This window comes from Plutella xylostella, chromosome Z (genome assembly GCF_932276165.1).
Source record: "Plutella xylostella chromosome Z, ilPluXylo3.1, whole genome shotgun sequence".
Classification (NCBI taxonomy): Eukaryota; Metazoa; Arthropoda; class Insecta; order Lepidoptera; family Plutellidae; genus Plutella; species Plutella xylostella.
The window spans coordinates 2,282,427-2,302,522 of record NC_064012.1 but is presented as its reverse complement, the minus strand read 5'-3'; the positions used below and the strand labels follow the sequence as shown (position 1 = coordinate 2,302,522).

Genomic DNA, 20,096 nt, shown 5'->3' with positions numbered 1-20,096 from the left:
AGCCAACACAACTCAAAAGGGAACTTAAGTGCCATAGAGGATGACTGTGATGAGATAGATAACTATCACATCGTAGAGACCAGAATTAAAGCCACAGTGTAATCAATCAATTGATTAATTACAAGCACTGCGTTAATAAGCTATAATAACAAGATCCAGATATCTGGGGCAAGCGATCAATGAGGCCGTTAATATCATCTGCTGAGAACCAAACAACTAGACACATCAACATCATCAATATTCCCCACCATAATCTTCTAATACGTTTTATCGTTCCCGAACGGAACATTAAAATGTTTGATATGAAAGAGTAGAGCCCGAAGTTCATTGCTAGCATGCAGGCGCATCGCGGGTCGGGGCGGGCGCTGCGCCCACCTGCCGGCCGCGGGCCCGGGCCCATTCATGCACTCTCCACAGGAATTTAGGAAAATTTAGGGAAAATGAACGAGTTGAGCGACGGGTGGTGCGGGCGTGTCTATAAAAGGCTGAGCGGCGGGGTGCGGGGGGTGGTAACTCGATCCGCGCGGGCGGCTCCAGGCGGCTGGAGGGGCGCGGGGCGGGGGCCTGCGCGCGCGCCGCCGCCCGCCCGCTCTCACTAGTCGAACGGTGCCCGACCGGTAACGTAGCGCCGAGTGCCGAGCTAAGACGAACCAGCGACATGTCTACGGTGGCGAAGACCTCCAAGTACACCTACCGCAGCAGCGGGGGCGGCACTACCGACGTCAACATCGAGTACAGCGCCGACCTGAGTGCTCTCTCCAGGCTGGAGGTCAGCGCCTAGTGCAGTCTGTGCAGTGCTCCCAGTGCAGTGAACGTATCCTACATCATGTTGTCTTTTTCAGGACAAGATCCGTCTCCTCCACGATGATCTGGAATCCGAAAGGGAGCTGCGTCAGAGGGTAAGTGAGAGCGAAATGCGATCCGCGCGCGGCGACGGCCATAGCGGGCGCGCGCGCGCAGGGCGGGGCCTCTATAAATACCGCGCCCCGCGCCCCGCACCCCCGCGCCCCGGCCCCTAGCTCCTGCACAGCCTGCGCCCTCCGCTTCCGGACTCAGTGTTCCAGCCTCCTAATATGGAGGAAACTTGAAAAGTGCTGGCTTTAGCTAACAGTAATCTGGTGAAAAGTGGTGCTTGTGCAATAATCTCGAGATTGGAATGCCTGTGTGACTTTATCGACCTATGAAGTATGTATTTTTCATGGATTATGTAGTAGTGTTTCATTTAAGTACTTTAACATTCATGTCTATTATTATATTTCATCAGTAGAGTCAAGTATGAACACTAAATCATCTTTATATATGTAAAAACCTACAGTAACATTATATAAAAAAAGTGAGTCTGAAGATCCTATTACAATAGTCCCCTCTATAAAAAGACTTTTTAAGAAAATGAAAAACTGAAATTTTCTCTTAAGAACCTCTCAACCAAAACTATTATCACCATCTAAAGTGAATTCCCCGAGTTCATTATCATTATGATACGTAATCATAGTGCGTGAATCGCCATCTCGTTATTGGATCAGTGTATCGTTCTATTTCTGATCTCTGCGCAACGGTCGCGTGGACCGAAGTGTCGCAGCGATCAGTCGCAACTACCAACTGCTAACTGGTATTTTTAGCATCACAAGCGAAAGCATTCTCTAAAATATCAACTTCTCGCACTCCGTTCCCGCTTTTGAAACTGGGCCAAATGAAGCGGCTTCCTTGAGCCGAGAATGCCACAATATTGAAATATAATAATAGACTGCGGTATGAGTAGCGAAAATATCTCCAATAGTCACCACCGCCGTGAGCCACGGGCCATTTTATTTCGGTCACCGTTGAGCAATACATTTAGGTGATGCATAAATGATGCGAATTTTCAGGGATATGACTCACAAATACTAGAACCAGGAAATGCATGTTTCATCGATTCGTGATGCACTGACAATCATGACGGTGTCTTTGATCTGTTGAAGTCTTCTGTAGCTTCGCATGCTGTCTTGCTTTACCAATTGGTGTTAGAAGAAGACGGCATTAATATTGATTAAACATTTCAGATCGAGAGGGAGAAGGCAGACTTGAGCGTGCAAGTCATCCAACTGTCTGAGAGGCTTGAGGAAGCTGAAGGCGGAGCTGAGAGCCAGGTAAATAAACAAACTATACATGTAATACTAGGTTTAAACTAACCAATAGGTTAAGTCCGGTCAAATTGAAGAAAATGACAAATGCAGAGGAAAACAAAGAGAGGCTAAGGAAGAAAATTAAAGATCATATGGAATTATATGTAAGATGAATCTCAAAAAATATAAGAAGAAGTTTTGAAAACACTGAAGAGTAAACTAATATGTTGGACAAATGCATTGGAAGAAAATCATCAAGAAAAATCGCATGAAACAGACTTCAGAAATATTCCAGACATCAAGAACTCAAAACAATAATTTATAAACGATACTAATAATTATTTGTGCTTAGCGAATATGTTTTTTTCAGGATGGGCTTTGCGATAAAAATGCTCAAGCGATTATTCATAAACTTTTAAGTGTATGTTTAACTTACAGGAAAACTTAATAACTATAACATTAACAAAGAAGCCTGTTTAGTTACTTAGCACCCAATTTAACTACACACCAAAGATATGATCTAAACTAGAAACTGACCCTAATTACTCGTAAAAGTTTTCAAACCTCAACTCCAAACAAAATGTTGGGGGGTTGGATTTTGAAATGCCGCTTCCAATGTTCCAGTTCGAGATCAACAGAAAGCGTGACACCGAGTTGACCAAGCTCCGCAAACTTCTGGAAGATGTCCACCTGGAGTCTGAGGAGACCGCCCATCTGCTCAAGAAGAAGCACCAGGAAATCGTCGTGGACTTCCAGGAACAAATCGACCAGCTTACCAAGAGCAAAGCGAGGTGAGACCAACTACTATCCTAGATCAACAATTTAACATCTTGAACTAACCAATCCTGTCTATTTAATTAGTAGGTTGTTTATCAATGCTATAAATTTGCTGAGCGAATTCCTTAAATCGTGCGAAGCACTGCGACTTTGTCTTCTCTAACACAACACGGACATCAAATTGGCACAAAACACACAAAATCTGGTTGCAGGCAACGTGATAGCACGATGAATTCCTTGTCCACAGGTCTGAGAAGGAAAAGTCGAAGTTCCAGGCTGAGGTTTACGAGCTGTTGTCCCAAGTGGAGAATGTCAGCAAGGAGAAGGTCACCATCTCCAAGACCTGCGAGAGGCTGGAGGTCACCATCAGCGAACTGCACATCAAGATTGAGGAGCTTAACCGCACAATCGTGGACATCACCTCCCAGAAGCAGAGGCTGTCCCAGGAGAACGTTGAGCTCATCAAGGAAGTTCAGGACCTGAAGGTAATTAAAATTGTTCTCAAGCAATAGACTGATAATTAACTGTTTTGGTATATCACTGATTTCAACTCGTGCAAGAGGGTTTAATCAAATATTTTCGTAAATTTCCAGGTGAACATCGAGAACGTTGTGTACCTGAAGAGCCAGCTGGTGAGCCAGCTCGAGGACTCCCGCCGTCGTCTCGAGGACGAGGACAGGAGGCGCTCGTTGCTCGAAGCCAACCTGCACCAGGTAAAACTACAGTTTTGGTTATCATCAAATAAAGGGTCCAAGAAAAGATCAAATCTTTCAATTACCAAGTTTAACCAAAAAAATCAGGTCATACACAAAAAAATAACCTGTTTTCAAGCAATTTAAGTATTTATATTCGCAAAAAAACTTACCAACACTCTTATCTCCACAGACCGAGATCGACTTGGAATCCATCCGCGTCCAACTGGAGGAGGAATCCGAGGCCCGTCTGGACCTGGAGCGCCAGCTGGTCAAGGCCAACGGTGAAGCCCAGCACTGGAGGTCCAAGTTCGAGGCCGAGGCCGCCGCCAGGTCCGAGGAGATCGAGGAGATCCGCAGGAAGTACTCCATCCGCATCCAGGAACAGGAGGAACAGATCGAGACCCTCATCGTCAAGATCAACAATGTTGAGAAGCAGAAGTCCCGTCTGCAGAGCGAGGTTTGTTGTTAAAGTGAAATTATACAAGTTTACTTTCACATCGCGAAAAAGTTCACCCACATTTTTAAAGATAAGTTCCCGAGTCTATTCATTTTAGTCGTCTTCGTCTTTTTAATATGACTCCAACTTAACATAATCCAACGAACACACAATCGTCCAACATTCAAACCTTTACATGAACCCAGAACCTCCTGCAGGTTGACTGGTAGAGAATGCTCTTGTACAATGAGGTGGACTTAATACCTCATTGTACATCTACTTTTGTAAATTGTGCAATAAAAGAATAAATAAATAAATAAATAAAACCCTTCAATCCTTAGGTTGAGGTTCTCATCATCGACCTGGAGAAGGCCAACGGCACCGCCCGGGAGCTGCAGAAGAGGACCGAACAGCTGGAGCGCATCAACATCGAGATCAAGTCGCGACTGGAGGAGACCATCCAGATGTACGAGACCTCCCAGCGCGACCTGCGCGTCAAGGTTACGGAGCTCCAGCGCATCAGCCACGAGCTGGACAAGACCCGCGAACAGAAGGACGGACTTGCACGCGAGAACAAGAAGTTGGGCGGTGAGTGTGATTTGACTGCTGTAGGATTTCAGGAATTTTAGGACATTCAGGATTTTTAGGTTTTCTTAGTTACGTCGAGGGTTTGATGCAAACTTCACAATTTACCATTTATATTGGATGCCATAGTTATCTACTTCTTCTTTCATTTATATTTGATATGTACTGAGAGTAACTAAAGTTTAGTTTTATTCATTTAGTTTCACAGTTTAGTCTTACATACATAAATTATACAGGTGTATAAATAAAGGAAAATCAGTCCAGATATAATATATTCTGCCTTCAAACCCACCACAACCATTTGATCCCGCACCTTGCACACTCGCCACAGCGTCTGAAACCCCATATCTCCTTTCAGATGAACTGCACGACGCCCGTGGAAACCTCACCGAGTTGACCCGCCGTCTTCACGAGCTCGAGATCGAGCTGCGCCGACTTGAGAACGAGCGAGAGGAACTCACAGCTGCCTACAAGGAGGCGGAGGCAGTAAGTCTCATACCTTACCTTTTACACACGACCTTTTACACTCACGAGAAATGAAAAATTTCACCTGCCATTGACGTTCCATGTCAACGGAACTTTTTCATTGCTCGTGATTGTATTGGTGACCACTGAGGAAAAAAAACACTATTGGTGACTAGCTGTGACCGCGAGCTCTACTTTCGTCTTAAAAGGTTTTTCCATTGAATTCCGAGATAAAAGGTACTAAGTAGTCTTATACTTAACTACTACCTACCTACTAATAAATTGGTTGGAATAAAAATACATTAAAAATGAAAATATATTCATATATTTATAACCTAATCTATTTATAAAATATTTACTGCAAAATATCATCCAATACCATGACCTAGGTAACGCGATAAAACATTATGCTCATTCAAAGTACAGTAACGTTTGGACGTCCCAATTGTAAAGTGCAAACATATTCGCTATACAAAAGATCTGAGCTTCAGATTAAATCAGGAGCTAGCATAAGCGGAAACTAACGAGCTCAGGTAACAAGCGCATTAACTGTCGTAACACATTAAATTAAAAGATTAATTAGACACTTTGTCAATTTAAATCACTCTGAACATGCACTGTTAAAACAAGATTCTGGCAGCCATTCAAACGTTGAACAAATTAGCAGCAACCGCCAGGAGACTGTGGTTACCTCTTGAAATAGAAAAGCTAATAATAAAACCGAGGACAATATACTCTTATGACGAGGTATGAAAATACCGCGTTAAGGTAAGCGTGCAACTATCGGTATCGTACGTATCGGACCAAACGGACTTTCATAAATGTATGGAGAAACGGCATCGGTAAAGCCGATGAAGTATTACCTGTGTAAATTTCTATACAAAGAATAGGTACTGAATGTGATGCGTCCGTTGCGAACGATACCGATACTTGGATGCTTACCCTTAAGTTGCGTATACACTAGACCGGTTGATTGCGAATAATGAACAGATTGTAGATGTAGAACCAAGACTTCTCTGCCTTGAGCGCTCTCAAAATCTATACAGTCTTGATCGATATCTCTAGCGTGAACCAACCTTTAAAAAAAAGGAAGTACATAGGCGGTGATGCCAAATTCGCTTGGGCGGAACATAGGTAGAATTCGCAGTGCGTACGCAATGTCAAATTAGATATATGTATTGTACTATTTGGCAATGTTCATGTCATGACACACAAAGACAATGTAATATTTGTAATGAAGATGATACATTTTTCATGCTGATGTCAAGTTAAATAAACATAAGTTTAGTTAGAAAGAAAGGAGGTTAAACAAACATTTACCTGATGACCCAGATACAAAAATATCTCTCAATTGTGTGCAACCTTCGGCCAAGCTTTCATGACCCAATTTCCAATAAGTACTGTAAACTGGGCTATTACATGATCTTGACTATTTTTAACAAATATCGACCGCTCTGTTTTTTCTATGAGTACATCTTTCCGATACTAAGTATGGGCGGTTTGTTTGTGTTCTTGAAGATTGTTTATTATAGCTAATTATGATTAGAGGCACGTGTTTATATTTCGAGTGTTATAAGTTTAATAGAAACACTGTCAGTTAAAAACTGCAATATAAGTAAAGTTTGAGTATGGAATGCAGAGCTGTGATAAATATACTGAATTAACTTTGAGTATATACCTAGGTCGTTAGTTCTTGCTTAGGTATTAACTCAAGTGAAATACTGAGCCAAAAGTGTAACAAACATCTATCGAAAAAAATCAGTAACTTTGAAACACCGTGAGAAATCCGTACCAACCATATCCTCCATCAATCATAATTAATGGAACCTATAAGACTAACAGAGACTAAATGGTATCGTTTCCTCCCTAGGGCCGTAAAGCTGAGGAGCAGCGCTCGATGAGGCTGACCACGGAACTCGGCCAGTTCCGCCACGAGGCCGAGCGACGCCTGCAAGAGAAGGAGGAGGAGATCGAGTCTATTCGGTAAGTTAGACAGAGACAGGGTATGTGAGAAGTTGTAGTTGAGGAGAAACTACAACTTCTAGTTTAACGGGAAAGTTTGAGACAGGAGAGATCCAGTCTATTCGGTAAGTTAGGACATTATTAATGGAACCTAAACATAGAAGCTTGATTCACGAGACTAGAATTTGACCGGTCAAGTATAAATATCAAATAAGGTCTATTTGATATTTTTTATAGATATTTTGTCTATGAGCAAGAATGAGCCTCGAGGAGAAAGTTGCAAAATTATAATAGTTTTCATGACACCTGCAAATGCAAAATACGCAACACAATAAAATATGTTTTTACTCAAACAAACAACTTAATAAAACAGAGAACTACTTTAAAAAACATACTTACCTTACGCACAGTGTACACTACAACATCTCATAAAAGACTGAACAGATAATAAACACAGAAGTGCACACAAGAGCCATGCCAATTCGGAACTGCAAGCATATCCATCGTCACCCTGATCCCTTCCCGAGCCCTGCCAATGACTGACGACTGTCATCCATACACGCCTCATACATCGCAACCATGACACATATTACTTACTACTGGATACACGCCAATCAATGATTGATAGACAAAAGTCAATCTCACTGTCCTCCCCGAACGACAAAACAACAATTAAAAAGATATTCACAAAAAAACTAAATGAATCCAACCATGAAATTGAAATCACTACCACACAACGTCATTTCACACATGTTGCACATCCGACCAAAACGTAATTAGCATTAAATATAATCCAAAATATTGGCACGAATTCCATTTATATTTATCCGCTCATCCGATTGGTGAAAATTGCTAGTGGCAAAACGAATATTGGCACATCAGGGCTGTTGAAATCTACAAAAGATCAGGCTCAGCCGCAATCAGACCTAATTACTCGACCTCGTCCCGTGTTGAAACACGCCGGGATGACCGATATTTTCGAAACGATCGAGCTTCAATAAATCTTCTTCAGTTAACTCATAATGGCGCCCGTTAATGTGCCCTGTTACAATAAGTGGAACCGACCGCCCACCTCAGTGTACGAAGATAACTATGGCTACGGGATAAATTTCTACCAGCCAATGATAGACTATATCAACGCGAAGGAGCAGGGCATCCATTCAAAGCCGCCCCACCTGCCGTGGAACAACGAGAGAGGCTTGGAGAAGTATCGCTTCGACAAACCGATTCGTGCCTACTCTCAGGAAGACGTCAACCGGATCTCTCACGACATATCGGAGCAAGCCAAGCGTGATCTCAACGACTTCCGTGTAGCAAAGCGGTCAGCCTTCTCAGTGGTTCAGACTGCTGCTGCAGCCAATGTTTCTAAACACGTCGGTGCTGAAAGTGTGACAGTGAAAAACAAGAAGAAGAAGGTTGACAGGGAAAAGATAAAGACGGAGAGACAAAAAAAACGCATGGAAGAAATTGAGAGGGAAGTGAGTTCTCTCCAGGCCGAAATGAATGTAGGGGCCGAGTTGAGAGGAAAAGCAGCTACGTACCGCGGAAAGTCGGCTAACGCGATCGCACAATCGCTTCTCGACGAGAGCAGGAGGAACATCTCTGATGGACAAATAAGGCACATGGATTCACAGCAAGTGAGAAATATACTGGATAAGAGGATCGCCAAATTTTCCAAGAGTAGTGAGGATTTGTCGAAAATCTCATCTTCAAGCTCTGTTTCGATGAGGCAGTCGCAGAGAAATGAAAGTTCTTACTCGGAGTCGTTTTCCGAATCCATGAGGTCTGTAAGAGCTTCGTCTCCGCGGACTTGTATTGTGAGGATACACACTGAGATCCCGATTATTGATGACTCGTATCTTCAGCGCCTGCACGAGCTGAAGCAAACTCTCGCGGAGCTTGATCAGTTGAACATGAGCCTTATGTTTTCAAAAAGGTACACTCGCCGTTACTACTAACTTATTAGCCAGCGGAGGGTTAATGATTAACGATTAACGATAACTTTATTGTTGCTATGTATATTAGCGTTACTTTAGTTTTCCCTGTTTAGCTAATAGTATTAATTATCTATTATCCAATTCATGTAACTTTTTGCCGTTGAATAAAGAAATCATTACTAAAAATATTTTCTTTATTATTCAACCGTAGCATTTAGACCTCCACGCATTTAAATATCCAGCACCTGTAGACCCTGTAGCTTTACTGACATTACCTTCTGATCACCAGCAAGCAGACCAGCATCGAGATCGAGCAGCTGAACGCTCGCGTGGTCGAGGCCGAGACCAAGCTGAAGACAGAGATCACCCGCATCAAGAAGAAGCTCCAGATCCAGATCACTGAGCTGGAGTTGTCTCTGGACGTCGCCAACAAGACCAACATCGATCTGCAGAAAACCATCAAGAAGCAGTCTCTGCAGGTGAGAATTCGCATAATTAAAATACCTAATATACGGGATACATAAATTACATTGTCATCATAAAATTCAATCACTGCTGGACATAGGCAATCGATGGAGAGAATAATTCTGTTACCCACTCTAACAATCTCAGCTAGTTTTATAAAAGTGCATGATGATTTAATAAAAATAATATAAAGGTACTTAAACATAATGAGTGTGAGCATATTTCTTCTTGTCATCGCTACATTTATAATTATTACGATTACAAAATTAATAATTGTAAGCTAGGTATTTAATTCCATATCAAGATAAATCATGACTCATTAGGTATTTTGCTCCCAATAAATTTTTGAGCTGTTGGATCACATCCAGATTTTAGAGTCAAATATAATTTCGTCATACTCGGCATAGCGTTCCCAGTGATTTCGTTGTTACAATGTCTTTCCTACCTAAATCATTATCATCGCCATCTGCCAACAATCGTTCATTGCAGGCCATACCTATCGCAAAGAACGCTGCTCATTCTTATTCACTACAATTTTTATATAAATGATTTGTATCTTCAATATTGGTTAAGTATACATGATTATCAACCCATAATTCTCCTGCAATGGGCTCCACAACACTGTACGTTCAGCTCTACTTATCAAACCACTACCGGATAGGTACTTACTTATCCATTACAACCTATCGCATACTTACACTCACTCCTCTATCATTGATATCGTTTATCATTAGTTCCGCCTGTTCTTCCTCTGGTTTCACTGGTAGAAAATGTTTTTCACATTAAATAATAATAATAAATCTAAAATAAAATAAAACTTCTTTATCACCAGCTCACTGAGATCCAGAGCCACTACGACGAGGTCCAGAGGCAGTTGCAGGTGACCCTCGACCAGTACGGAGTCGCCCAGCGCAGGATACAGTCGCTCACCGGTGAAGTTGAGGAGATCCGTGGCAATTACGAGCAGGTAATTAATGATACTTTTATATCTACTGTAGTATTTTAAGATTTTCAAGGTGGAAATAACTGGCATAACTAGATTTAAGCTAGAGAAAACGCTAAGTTTTTTAGTTTACGTTAGCTGTCATGGGTCCCTACAATATGTGTATGTACATTCTTCATCATTCACTTTATTATCGTCTTATTTGTATTAAGTATCAAAAAGGAGTTGCCTGAGACTATCAAACTATCTTTTTTGTTTTAAAAAAATAATTCTTAAATATTATTTGGTATTTACTTACTCTAATCTTAGCACCTACCAATTCTTACCTTTCAATCAATACTTACACCTCACCACTACCACTACAGGCCCTCCGCGCCAAACGCACCGTGGAGCAATCCTACGAAGAGGCGACGACCCGCATCAATGAGCTGACGGTCATCAACGTGAACCTGTCCAGCAGCAAGGCCAAGATCGAGCAGGAGCTGGCCTGTGTGGCCGCGGACTACGACGAGATCACCAAGGAACTCAGGGTCGCTGATGAGAGATATCAACGCGTCCAGGTCAGTCGACAAGTTTTCTAGAAGATTCCAGAAGAATAAAATCATAGACTTATGTTGTGGAGCGTAACGTATATTGTCAGGCGCTTTGCAACTTTTTCGCAAGAGACCATTTCGAGTTGGATTTACAAGTTAATTGCCAAAGTACAGAGTCCTCGTATTTACACAATGTTTGACTTGTTTCCAGACCGAGCTCAAACACACCGTCGAGATCCTGCACGAAGAACAGGAGAGGATTGTCAAGGTTGAGGCCGTCAAGAAGTCTCTGGAAATCGAAGTCAAGGTAAGGTTTCCTTTATTGCCATAATTGAAATATCTCATCACAGAAGTATCATTGAATTATTCTTGCTCATGACTGATAACATCAGAACATTGTTTACAAAATCTTTTTGGTATCTCTTCCAGAACCTGTCTGTCCGCTTGGAGGAGGTCGAAGCCAACGCCATTGTCGGAGGCAAGCGCATCATCAGCAAGCTGGAGGCTCGCATGAAGGACTACGAGCTTGAGCTGGACGAGGAGAAGAGGAGACACGCCGAGACCATCAAGATCCTCCGCAAGAAGGAACGCCAGGTCAAGGAGGTCATGATCCAGTGCGAGGAAGACCAGAAGAACATCGCCCTTCTCCAGGACTCGCTCGAGAAGACTTCCCAGAAGGTCAACATCTACAAGAGGCAGTTGGCTGAACAGGTACGTTCGAATAGTTGTACGATGCTACAAGTCTAATCAGAAGTTATGTGTAATCAAAGCTTTACTTGACATTTGGATCTTGGTTACGATTAGTTTTTCTGGAAATGTCAGGCCTTTCCAGTTGAAAGACCAAAATGGCTACTGACAATGTGTAATCTGTGTCCACAGGAGGGAATGTCGCAGCAGAGCGTGACCCGGGTGCGACGCTTCCAGCGCGAGCTCGAGGCCGCCGAGGACCGCGCCGACGTGGCCGAGAGCAACTTGTCTCTCATCCGCGCCAAGCACCGCACCTTCGTGACCACCTCCACCGTGCCCGGCTCCCAGGTGTACCTGGTGCAGGAGTCGCGCGCCGTCAGCACGGAGCGCATGTGAGCACGCTCCACGCCGCCCATAACAACTCGGGGCGCTTTCCGGTCGGGTATAATAAGCCTAGTCGTTCGATAAGTGATGTGTGTGGTGCGGGCGCCGCAGCCCCCGGCAGCGGCGCCCGCCACCGCCCCCGGACGGGCGCTCCGCTCCCGGCTCGCCCTGTGACGTGTCTCTGCTTCATCGCCCGGACCCGACCGCCCGTCCACGCGCTACGATCCTATGTACGCAATTTCAATACCAAATAAAGGAACCAAAATCTTAAGAAGCTTTTTTCATTATTTTTCTAATATAAAAGTCACCGCATCAAATGAAATGTCTATGTCGTGAACCGTTACTTACATAGGTGCAGTAGAATAATATTAAAAAATATTTTATATTACTATTTATTAATTGTGCAATACTTATTGTACGTTTGTAACTTATACTTTAAAAATAAAAGCTATTTATGTTAAAGATACAAAAAAAGGAAATAAAAGTTCAAAAACAGCTTGTTTTTCTTTTGGGTTTTTATTCCACTTGTTTCCCCTAGCTAGGCCCCTTCCGATTTACATTTGTTTTTTTAATTATACTCAAGAAACTTACAGGTCTTAAAACTAACGAAAACATTTCAACCCTATCTGTATACTGTGAAGTGTGGCATTAATTATCTGCATGCAAAATATACAACATTTAATCAATGTTTATTGAAACAATTAATAGTTTTGAATTTAGTTATTTACATAAAAACATCGTACATACTTAATACACGTATTTTACTGACATAATAATGAATTTAATTCATGATAGACTCATCGAGTTTCTTAGCAATTTATCAACCCAACTCAATGATTAAAATTTATATAAACATCACTTAATTTTACTTAAGGGACTCTAATCAGGAAGGTATCAAATTCATCAAAACAATGTCTTCAATTGGAATACCTACTTGAAATAAATACTTTTAGCAAGGATTAAGTTAGGAGTTTTACAGAAAATAACAAGTAGGTAGGTACTTAGAGACATTTACAATTCGATGTAGGTACTCGTTGTATGTTTAGTTAGATCAATGAAATTGTACCTAATACGACAAACCTTATTAATATTAATAAAATGTCCACCTAGCCGAGTTTTTACCACGAGTAGATTATAGTGTCCAAGTGTATGCGCAGTATTACACAGGAGCTCTCTGTGCCATCACTCTCATAACACAATGGAACGGATTGACCCACACGACTGGAGAGAGTTAGGCTCAGGATCCGACTGTTTCGGACAACAGGGCATCAGCCTTCTATGTCCTAGCCAAACTTGGAACCTCAATTCAGAATCACACATTGATGGTCCCACCCGGTAACGAACCCAGGACCTCTGAGTCATGAAGCAGAGTATCAACAACTTGACCACAGACGCAGTTATTAAATACTTACAAAATTTACACACATTTTATCAAATCCAACAATAGGTACGGCATAGTTCTCCCAAAATTGAAATATGCAATAAAAGTCTGTTGACTACCTACTAATACTACTGACATTTCAAAAACAACCACATCGCAATAGCGTATGTAAGTATCTACAATTTTTATATTTATTATGTATACCTACCTACCTACAACATTGTTATGTTGTTGCATGGGAATAGTAGATACTTATTTAAACATTATTTGAATGCCGCGTACTCTGTTTCTATGGTTTACATTTTTAGTATATTTACACAATTATAGGTACTGTTTACCTATTTATATTTTATAAAATAAGTACCTAAAATTGAAATATAATAATATAGGTATTATATTTTACACATATATTAAAGGTGCAATACGAATAGTACTGTAGTTTTTTTTACGAGTACTGGGTAAGCAGTGCTTTTTCCATTTATGAATACAATAATATTGTATGAAATTGGCGCATAGGTAAGTACTGTAGTGCTAGTTTATATATACAATATACATAAATCTCTAATTTAGGTACAGGCAAGTGTCCCATTCTGGAATTCTTGTTTGGACAATAGTTGTTTTGTACAACTTAACAACCACTACATCACATTTAGGTAATTATTACTTAATTTAGCTTAAGATATTTTTTACGGTTAAATGGAAGCATCCACCTTTCAGTATCGTTGGTATTGGACCAAACCATAGACTAACGGGTTTTCATAAAATGTAGGTATGCGTCGGCAATGCCGATGAAGTGGACGAACTTGTATACAGAGTATATTGAATGTTTGGCGTCCGTTGAGTACGTTGCCGAAAGGTAGACACTTACTATTAACAATCAACACATCACATAATATAGGTCATTATATTAAGATATTATTTTTCTAGTAAATCAGTAGGAAATCCCGTCACATTGGCCGTTTATTTCTAAGGATTTCCCAGAAACCTACATACAAATTCTATAGCAAAAATTAATGTTTCTTTTTACTGAAATATGTATCTGTAATAAGATGAATAAACGGGAAAGGTCAAGTTGGAATACTCGGAATCGCCTACTGAATAGGTACTTACTTAATTACTTAAAAAGAAACGTACAATTTTAAGGGGTAAGTATCGCGAAGACAAAACGAAGTACCTAACAATAACGAAGTAATTATTGTGTCAAATTCAATACAATTTGAATCCAAAATTGTCATAACAAGTTTTCGATAAGAGGCCAGGTACTTAAGTCACCTCACCGTAATATATAATAAATATATAAGTATAATAATAAATATAAGTATAAGTAATTTTCAGTGATTTTCTCGTCTAACAAAAAAAAATCAATTTTCCATCGAGATTATGTACCTACTCGTAGAAAAATCACTAACACAAAATAGAATCACTAACACTTATTATTTTAAAAAAAACATAAATAGGTACATTACATAATCGATATTTTTCCTCTGAAACATTGATGGTGAGTATACTTAGTAAGTACCTACTTTCATGCGTACAAAAACACTATTTTATTGTGCCCACAATGTATTTTTTCCGAGTACCCAAGTGGAGAGCGGTGGTAGCTCAGTCGGGTAAGCACCCGCTTCTCACGCAAGAGATGCGGGTTCGAATCCCGGCGCTGACATGTACCGATGAGTTCTTTTAACTTCAGTACAATGTATACCATCGCGCTTACGGTGAAGGAAAACATCGTGAGGAAACCTGCATATCTAGATTTAGTACATCTAGAGATGTGAACCCACCAACCCGCAGTGGACCAGCGTGGTGGGAAATGATCCAAGCTTTGGAAGGCAGTTTAGACCTTGGGGATATGCACAAAGGTTCCACACGAGAGAGCCAGGTGCAGGTACCCCCCCTCAGAGAATAGAATAGAATTGAATAGGGTACCCAAGTGGACACGAATTAAGTTTTCGCCTAATTTCATATTCCAATATCATGTTCATTAATTATAACATGTTTTTTTTTATTATAATGATATCACATTTATCAAATACTGTACATATCACATTACTTTACAGGATGTTCCATAAGAGGTATAGAAGCAAAAATGCGGCCGTCATTCTGAACATCTTTTGTTCTAAGATTTATGGATAGCCCTAAAAAATAATTCTGTACGTTGGATTTAAGTAAACACAAGACAGTACAAAGTATTTTTTTGCAATGTTATACTTTTTAACGCCAAGTTGATGGAGTTCATTTTTGCTCACATCTATATTGATTTATTTAATTCACATCTATCTATAATACAGAATTGTACCATAGTAAAAGGACAAAATTGTACCAACAAACTCCACCCTCTGAATTGAATAGAATGATATCTTTAGTCACCCCCTTTTGGAATACTATACAATAAGTACCCTTATTTTCACACCCTGTTTACATGAACTACGAACTTTCCTGTAAGTAGGTAGTAAATCACATCACATTAAAATACACACACACACATCAAATTTACTTATATCTACAGTATTATATTGGACAAGACTTTAAAGAAATAACTTTTAAAAGATTCCCTCTGGAATTAAAATTGACTAAAATGCCTTTAGTCCCGTGTATTGGTACTTTTCAAACACCCTGTAAGTATTTTACATCACATTTAAGAAGCCCATAAGTTACATCCATTTCAAGTTTTACTAAGTAATAAGTGTAAACAAAATATATCATAGGTACCTACACAACATTATACATAGGTAGGTATGTTTCCTAATATTACATTGGATATACAAAGTATGTTAGTACATAGGAAACATCCTCGATTGAAATATGTTATATTTTAGATATCTACAAAATACATTGGAATATTAATAAAAATACACAGGCCGTAAATTCATCTTCTTATTAGCTAAACGGTGACAATCACTAGAGCTGGATTAGGGATTGTCACCATGATGAAAATCATAAATACATATAAATTTTATTTAAAATGAATATTATTATAGGTATTTATCATATTAATTAAGTACACATTAAAATACAATTATACTAGTAGAAGTAGTAGACCAAATTACCACTATCGGATCATTAATAAATATGTATCACTTTTAGTTTTATTCTTTGGTCTAATTAGATCAAAAATAATTATACTTTTACTACCTACTTATAATACCAACACGGAACGACTACAATACTTAGCGTGTCGTTAAAATTTGAAAATTTCAATTTTTGAATATAATACCTAATATATATTATTGATATGTATGTAAGTACACATAACAATATTATATACGCTTGTAAGAAAGTTTATTCTTCCAACCGACCACAATGGTAATTATCGCATAATTTAATATCACTTTTAGTTTCATTATGTCTCATTAGATCGAACATTTTAATTCAGAGCCCTATGGCGAAGTCAAAACTAAGTAATTTGTGTCAAATTCAATACAATTTAAATCCGAAAATCATTATCAAAACAAGTCGCAGTAGTTAGTTAGGTACCTACTAACTACATATAATTCCAACATCGAATTACACTTGTAGAAGAATTTTCTATAATCTAATAAAACTTGTATCTAAACTGGGACGAAAGTGTTTATGCACTGACATGGGCTCATTCTTCTTCAGGTTGCCTGGCGCAGGTTCCACATCCTCGAGACCACCTGAGAGGATAGGCTCCACCGCGGCAGGTTCTCTGACTATGTGTTTCTGGTTCTCTATATTTGTTTCTTAATTTGTAAATAATTATTGATTGGGTTTGCTCCGCTTCCCTTTGCCTTTCCCTTTCCACCGTTTGGCTGAAACTGAAGAATTTTAATTTAATACTATTTTGTGATGTGAGCGTAGGTAATGCTCAACAAAACTAGAGTCAAGTCTTAATACTCAGTCATGGTCTTACCTTGGTTACCCCCTTCACTTTCTTCTATCCTGGGCCGGATGATAGGGTTAACAGGGCCTGCCTGGGTCTCAGATGTCCTCTTCCGGCTCGTCAAATTCAGGCCGGATAGAAAACTCTCTTGAAAGAAGGATCCGCTCCGACCCTCTTCCCTGGGCCTGTCCGTTGAGAGGTTGAGTGGTTCTATGGGGATGAAGCCGCCTGAGCTTTCGTAAGGAGACCAAGGTCGCGGGCGGTCTGAGAGGTTGAGTGGTTCTATGGGGATGAAGCCCACTGAGGTGTTGTAAGGAGACCCAGGCCGCGGGCGGTCTGATGGCACGTGCGAAGGTTGGCTTGCCTCCAGATCCGCTTGACCGCACAGAAGCCCCGTAAACCCTATATCATAAATCCGGTGACGATCTATGTTCAAGGCGCTCCCACCAGGCTGTTCTCCAGCTACTCGTAGAACAGCCGTGGAATCAGGTTTGTCCACGGGTAGAGGTGGTCTCGCAGTCACCGACCGACCACCTACAGCGCTCTCCAACGGCCGGAGTAGAGGCTCTGTAGATGGCAGCGTGGACATATCAATAGGTCTACCCATGGACAGACCCTCACAGCAGATATTGCCGCCGCCTAAGAAACAAACGATCACATACATATTTGGAAGGCCGACGTTGAGCAACATCATCTGGCTGTCTTGGCTCGGTTCAGAATATTTCTCCTCAATATCAGAGATTATATCGACGATATCCTCCAAATCAGGCACTAAGGTTGCTATTAAAGCGTCCACCAAGGATGCATCCAAGGGTGAATCTAACGATGGATGTAAAGATTCCACTGAGACTTCCTCCAAGGATTCATCTAAGCAGGCCATAGCTAACCTTAGTGCTGCAGGAGATATCATGTCGGGATTGTTGGGGAATTCCTCCTCGGATCCCCCCGGAGATATCGGCCTTAGAATACCAATACTAGTGTCAGAAACTGGACCATCCGGTCTCTGAGCCAAGAGTCAGCCAGCAGAAGAGGTCAAAGCCAGCCAATCAAATATGAGATACGTTTCGATTCGGTTCTCAGGCGATGGCAATAATCTGTGCGCGTGGGAGGTGGAAGGAGAAGCGTTGGTCATGACAGGACAGAAAGAGAGGGCATACGGGGTAACCAATTCACCCAGAGTGATGGTGGTGATGGCGGCCGGGAGCGTGATGGTGATGGGGGCGGCGGGGGGCGCGGGGGGCGCGGGGATCCCCCCGATCTGAGGTGACGGGGATCTAGAGCACCGCTCCACCCTCTCTTGGCTCATTTTGAAGCTGAAACAAGAAAAAAATATTTTATAAATTACGTGTCGGTAAGTCAAACTCATGGTTGTATATCAATTAAATATCGATAAGCTATGTAGGTAAGTGATATTTTTAAAAAACGTTGTTTTTAGGTTCCTAATTATAAGGTAACTATTTTCTGTCCGTCTAGCAAAGGAGGTTAGGTATAAATTCGTGTACCGAATAGGAAAATTCTCTTTGAAAAATCATTTCCTGCCACTTCACTGATATTATCCGGTCCAAAATGCTAATGCGTTAAAATATGTACCTTTTGGCATTGAGAGTATTTTCTACAGACGGTTCGCCGTAAGATGTCTGCCTGCGATAAGTCATTATTATGGATTCATCGGGACTCTTTTGTTGAACACGTGACCTGATGACGTCTGACGTCTGGGTCTAAAGGTCACAGCATACATAATGAACTCGGAAAGGGATCGAGACCGTATCAACTGGAGCCGTTCAGTATTATTTGTATGTAACTCCTTACTGAAACGCACACTAATTGGAATCGTAAAGTAATTCTGTCGCCTCAGGACAAGCTCCGGTGAAAGGCAATACGGTGACGATCAGTTTATGTTTGCTGTCACCTTAAGGCCATGATCGACAAGCGTGTAAACCACCGGTTTTTTGGCCCGTGGATGGTTGGCCTTAAAGCCTCCACTACAGAACTTGCGATGTTAACCGCGGTTAGCCAAATACGACAGTGTGAAGAAGCACGCCGTCTTACTTAGTAGCTTTATTTTCATAGCTTCGGGTGATTCGGCGTAGCTTCGAAGCGAGTAGTGTGGTGGAGGCCTTAGTTTGCGTCAGATAGTCTAGTATTATTATGATACTAATGATTCTAAGATATTTTCCAACCTTGTTGAAGTAAGTCTATAAATTTAACATCGATATACTTAATATTATATCTCAATAACTGATAGTTTCTTCATCATCATCATTAGCCAATAATCATCCACTGCTGGACATAGGCCTCTCCCAAGGAGCGCCACAACACTCGGTCCTCGGCCTTCCTCATCCAACCACTACCCGCCACTCGCCTAAGGTCGTCAGTCCACTACTTCACTATATGTATATATTTTAAGTAGGTATATGAAAAACTCACTCTTATATTCCGGAAGAGATTTATAAATTTCTGTTGGTATTTAATATAAAATTCACGGTAATAGGAGGTGGGTCCAACTGCCATCGTCATTATCCGAATTTCATAATTTGCCGTAGCCGGGAATCAAACTTGGCATCTCACCCTTCGGCACCATAGAAATTAAAATGATTTGCTCTGAATTTAGCTAAAAGATTACTTTCAAAGATAAAACGCATTCGCTCAATCTATAATACCAAAGTACATAGGTACATAATTAGTTATGTCTCTAATGTCGCACCGCTTTTTATATTTAGGTCATCAAATACTTTCGCTAGTTTAGAGCTAAAACGTTTTACTATTAATGGCGATCTTCAACTAGGGTCACTCTTACCAAACGCTTAGCGTATTTAAAAGAGAACTAGGTAAAATAATTCTTCACTATTTAATAATAATAACAATAATAATAATAATATGTGGGGACATCTCACACACGGCCA

At 40.8% G+C, this 20,096-nt stretch overlaps 1 protein-coding gene across 2 annotated transcripts; it reads left to right on the top strand.

Annotated features, from left to right (window-relative positions):
- The first annotated feature begins 577 nt into the window (after positions 1-577).
- Positions 578-12,477, top strand: LOC105382673 (paramyosin, long form). 2 transcript variants are annotated; one of them, XM_048632515.1, is made up of 16 exons: positions 578-769; positions 843-899; positions 2,040-2,126; positions 2,727-2,893; positions 3,127-3,364; positions 3,473-3,592; positions 3,765-4,031; positions 4,352-4,598; positions 4,954-5,081; positions 6,931-7,043; positions 9,249-9,438; positions 10,257-10,391; positions 10,733-10,927; positions 11,112-11,207; positions 11,330-11,611; positions 11,780-12,477. In XM_048632515.1, the coding sequence occupies exons 1-16, from the start codon at positions 659-661 to the stop codon at positions 11,981-11,983; spliced, it is 2,637 nt and encodes an 878-aa protein (XP_048488472.1). In that variant the 5' UTR covers positions 578-658; the 3' UTR covers positions 11,984-12,477. The 2 variants fall into 2 exon arrangements, with proteins under 2 accessions (XP_048488472.1, XP_048488473.1); XM_048632516.1 differs by lacking the exons at positions 578-769; positions 843-899; positions 2,040-2,126; ... (5 more) ...; positions 4,954-5,081; positions 6,931-7,043 and adding an exon at positions 7,997-8,958.
- The last annotated feature ends 7,619 nt before the right edge of the window (positions 12,478-20,096 follow it).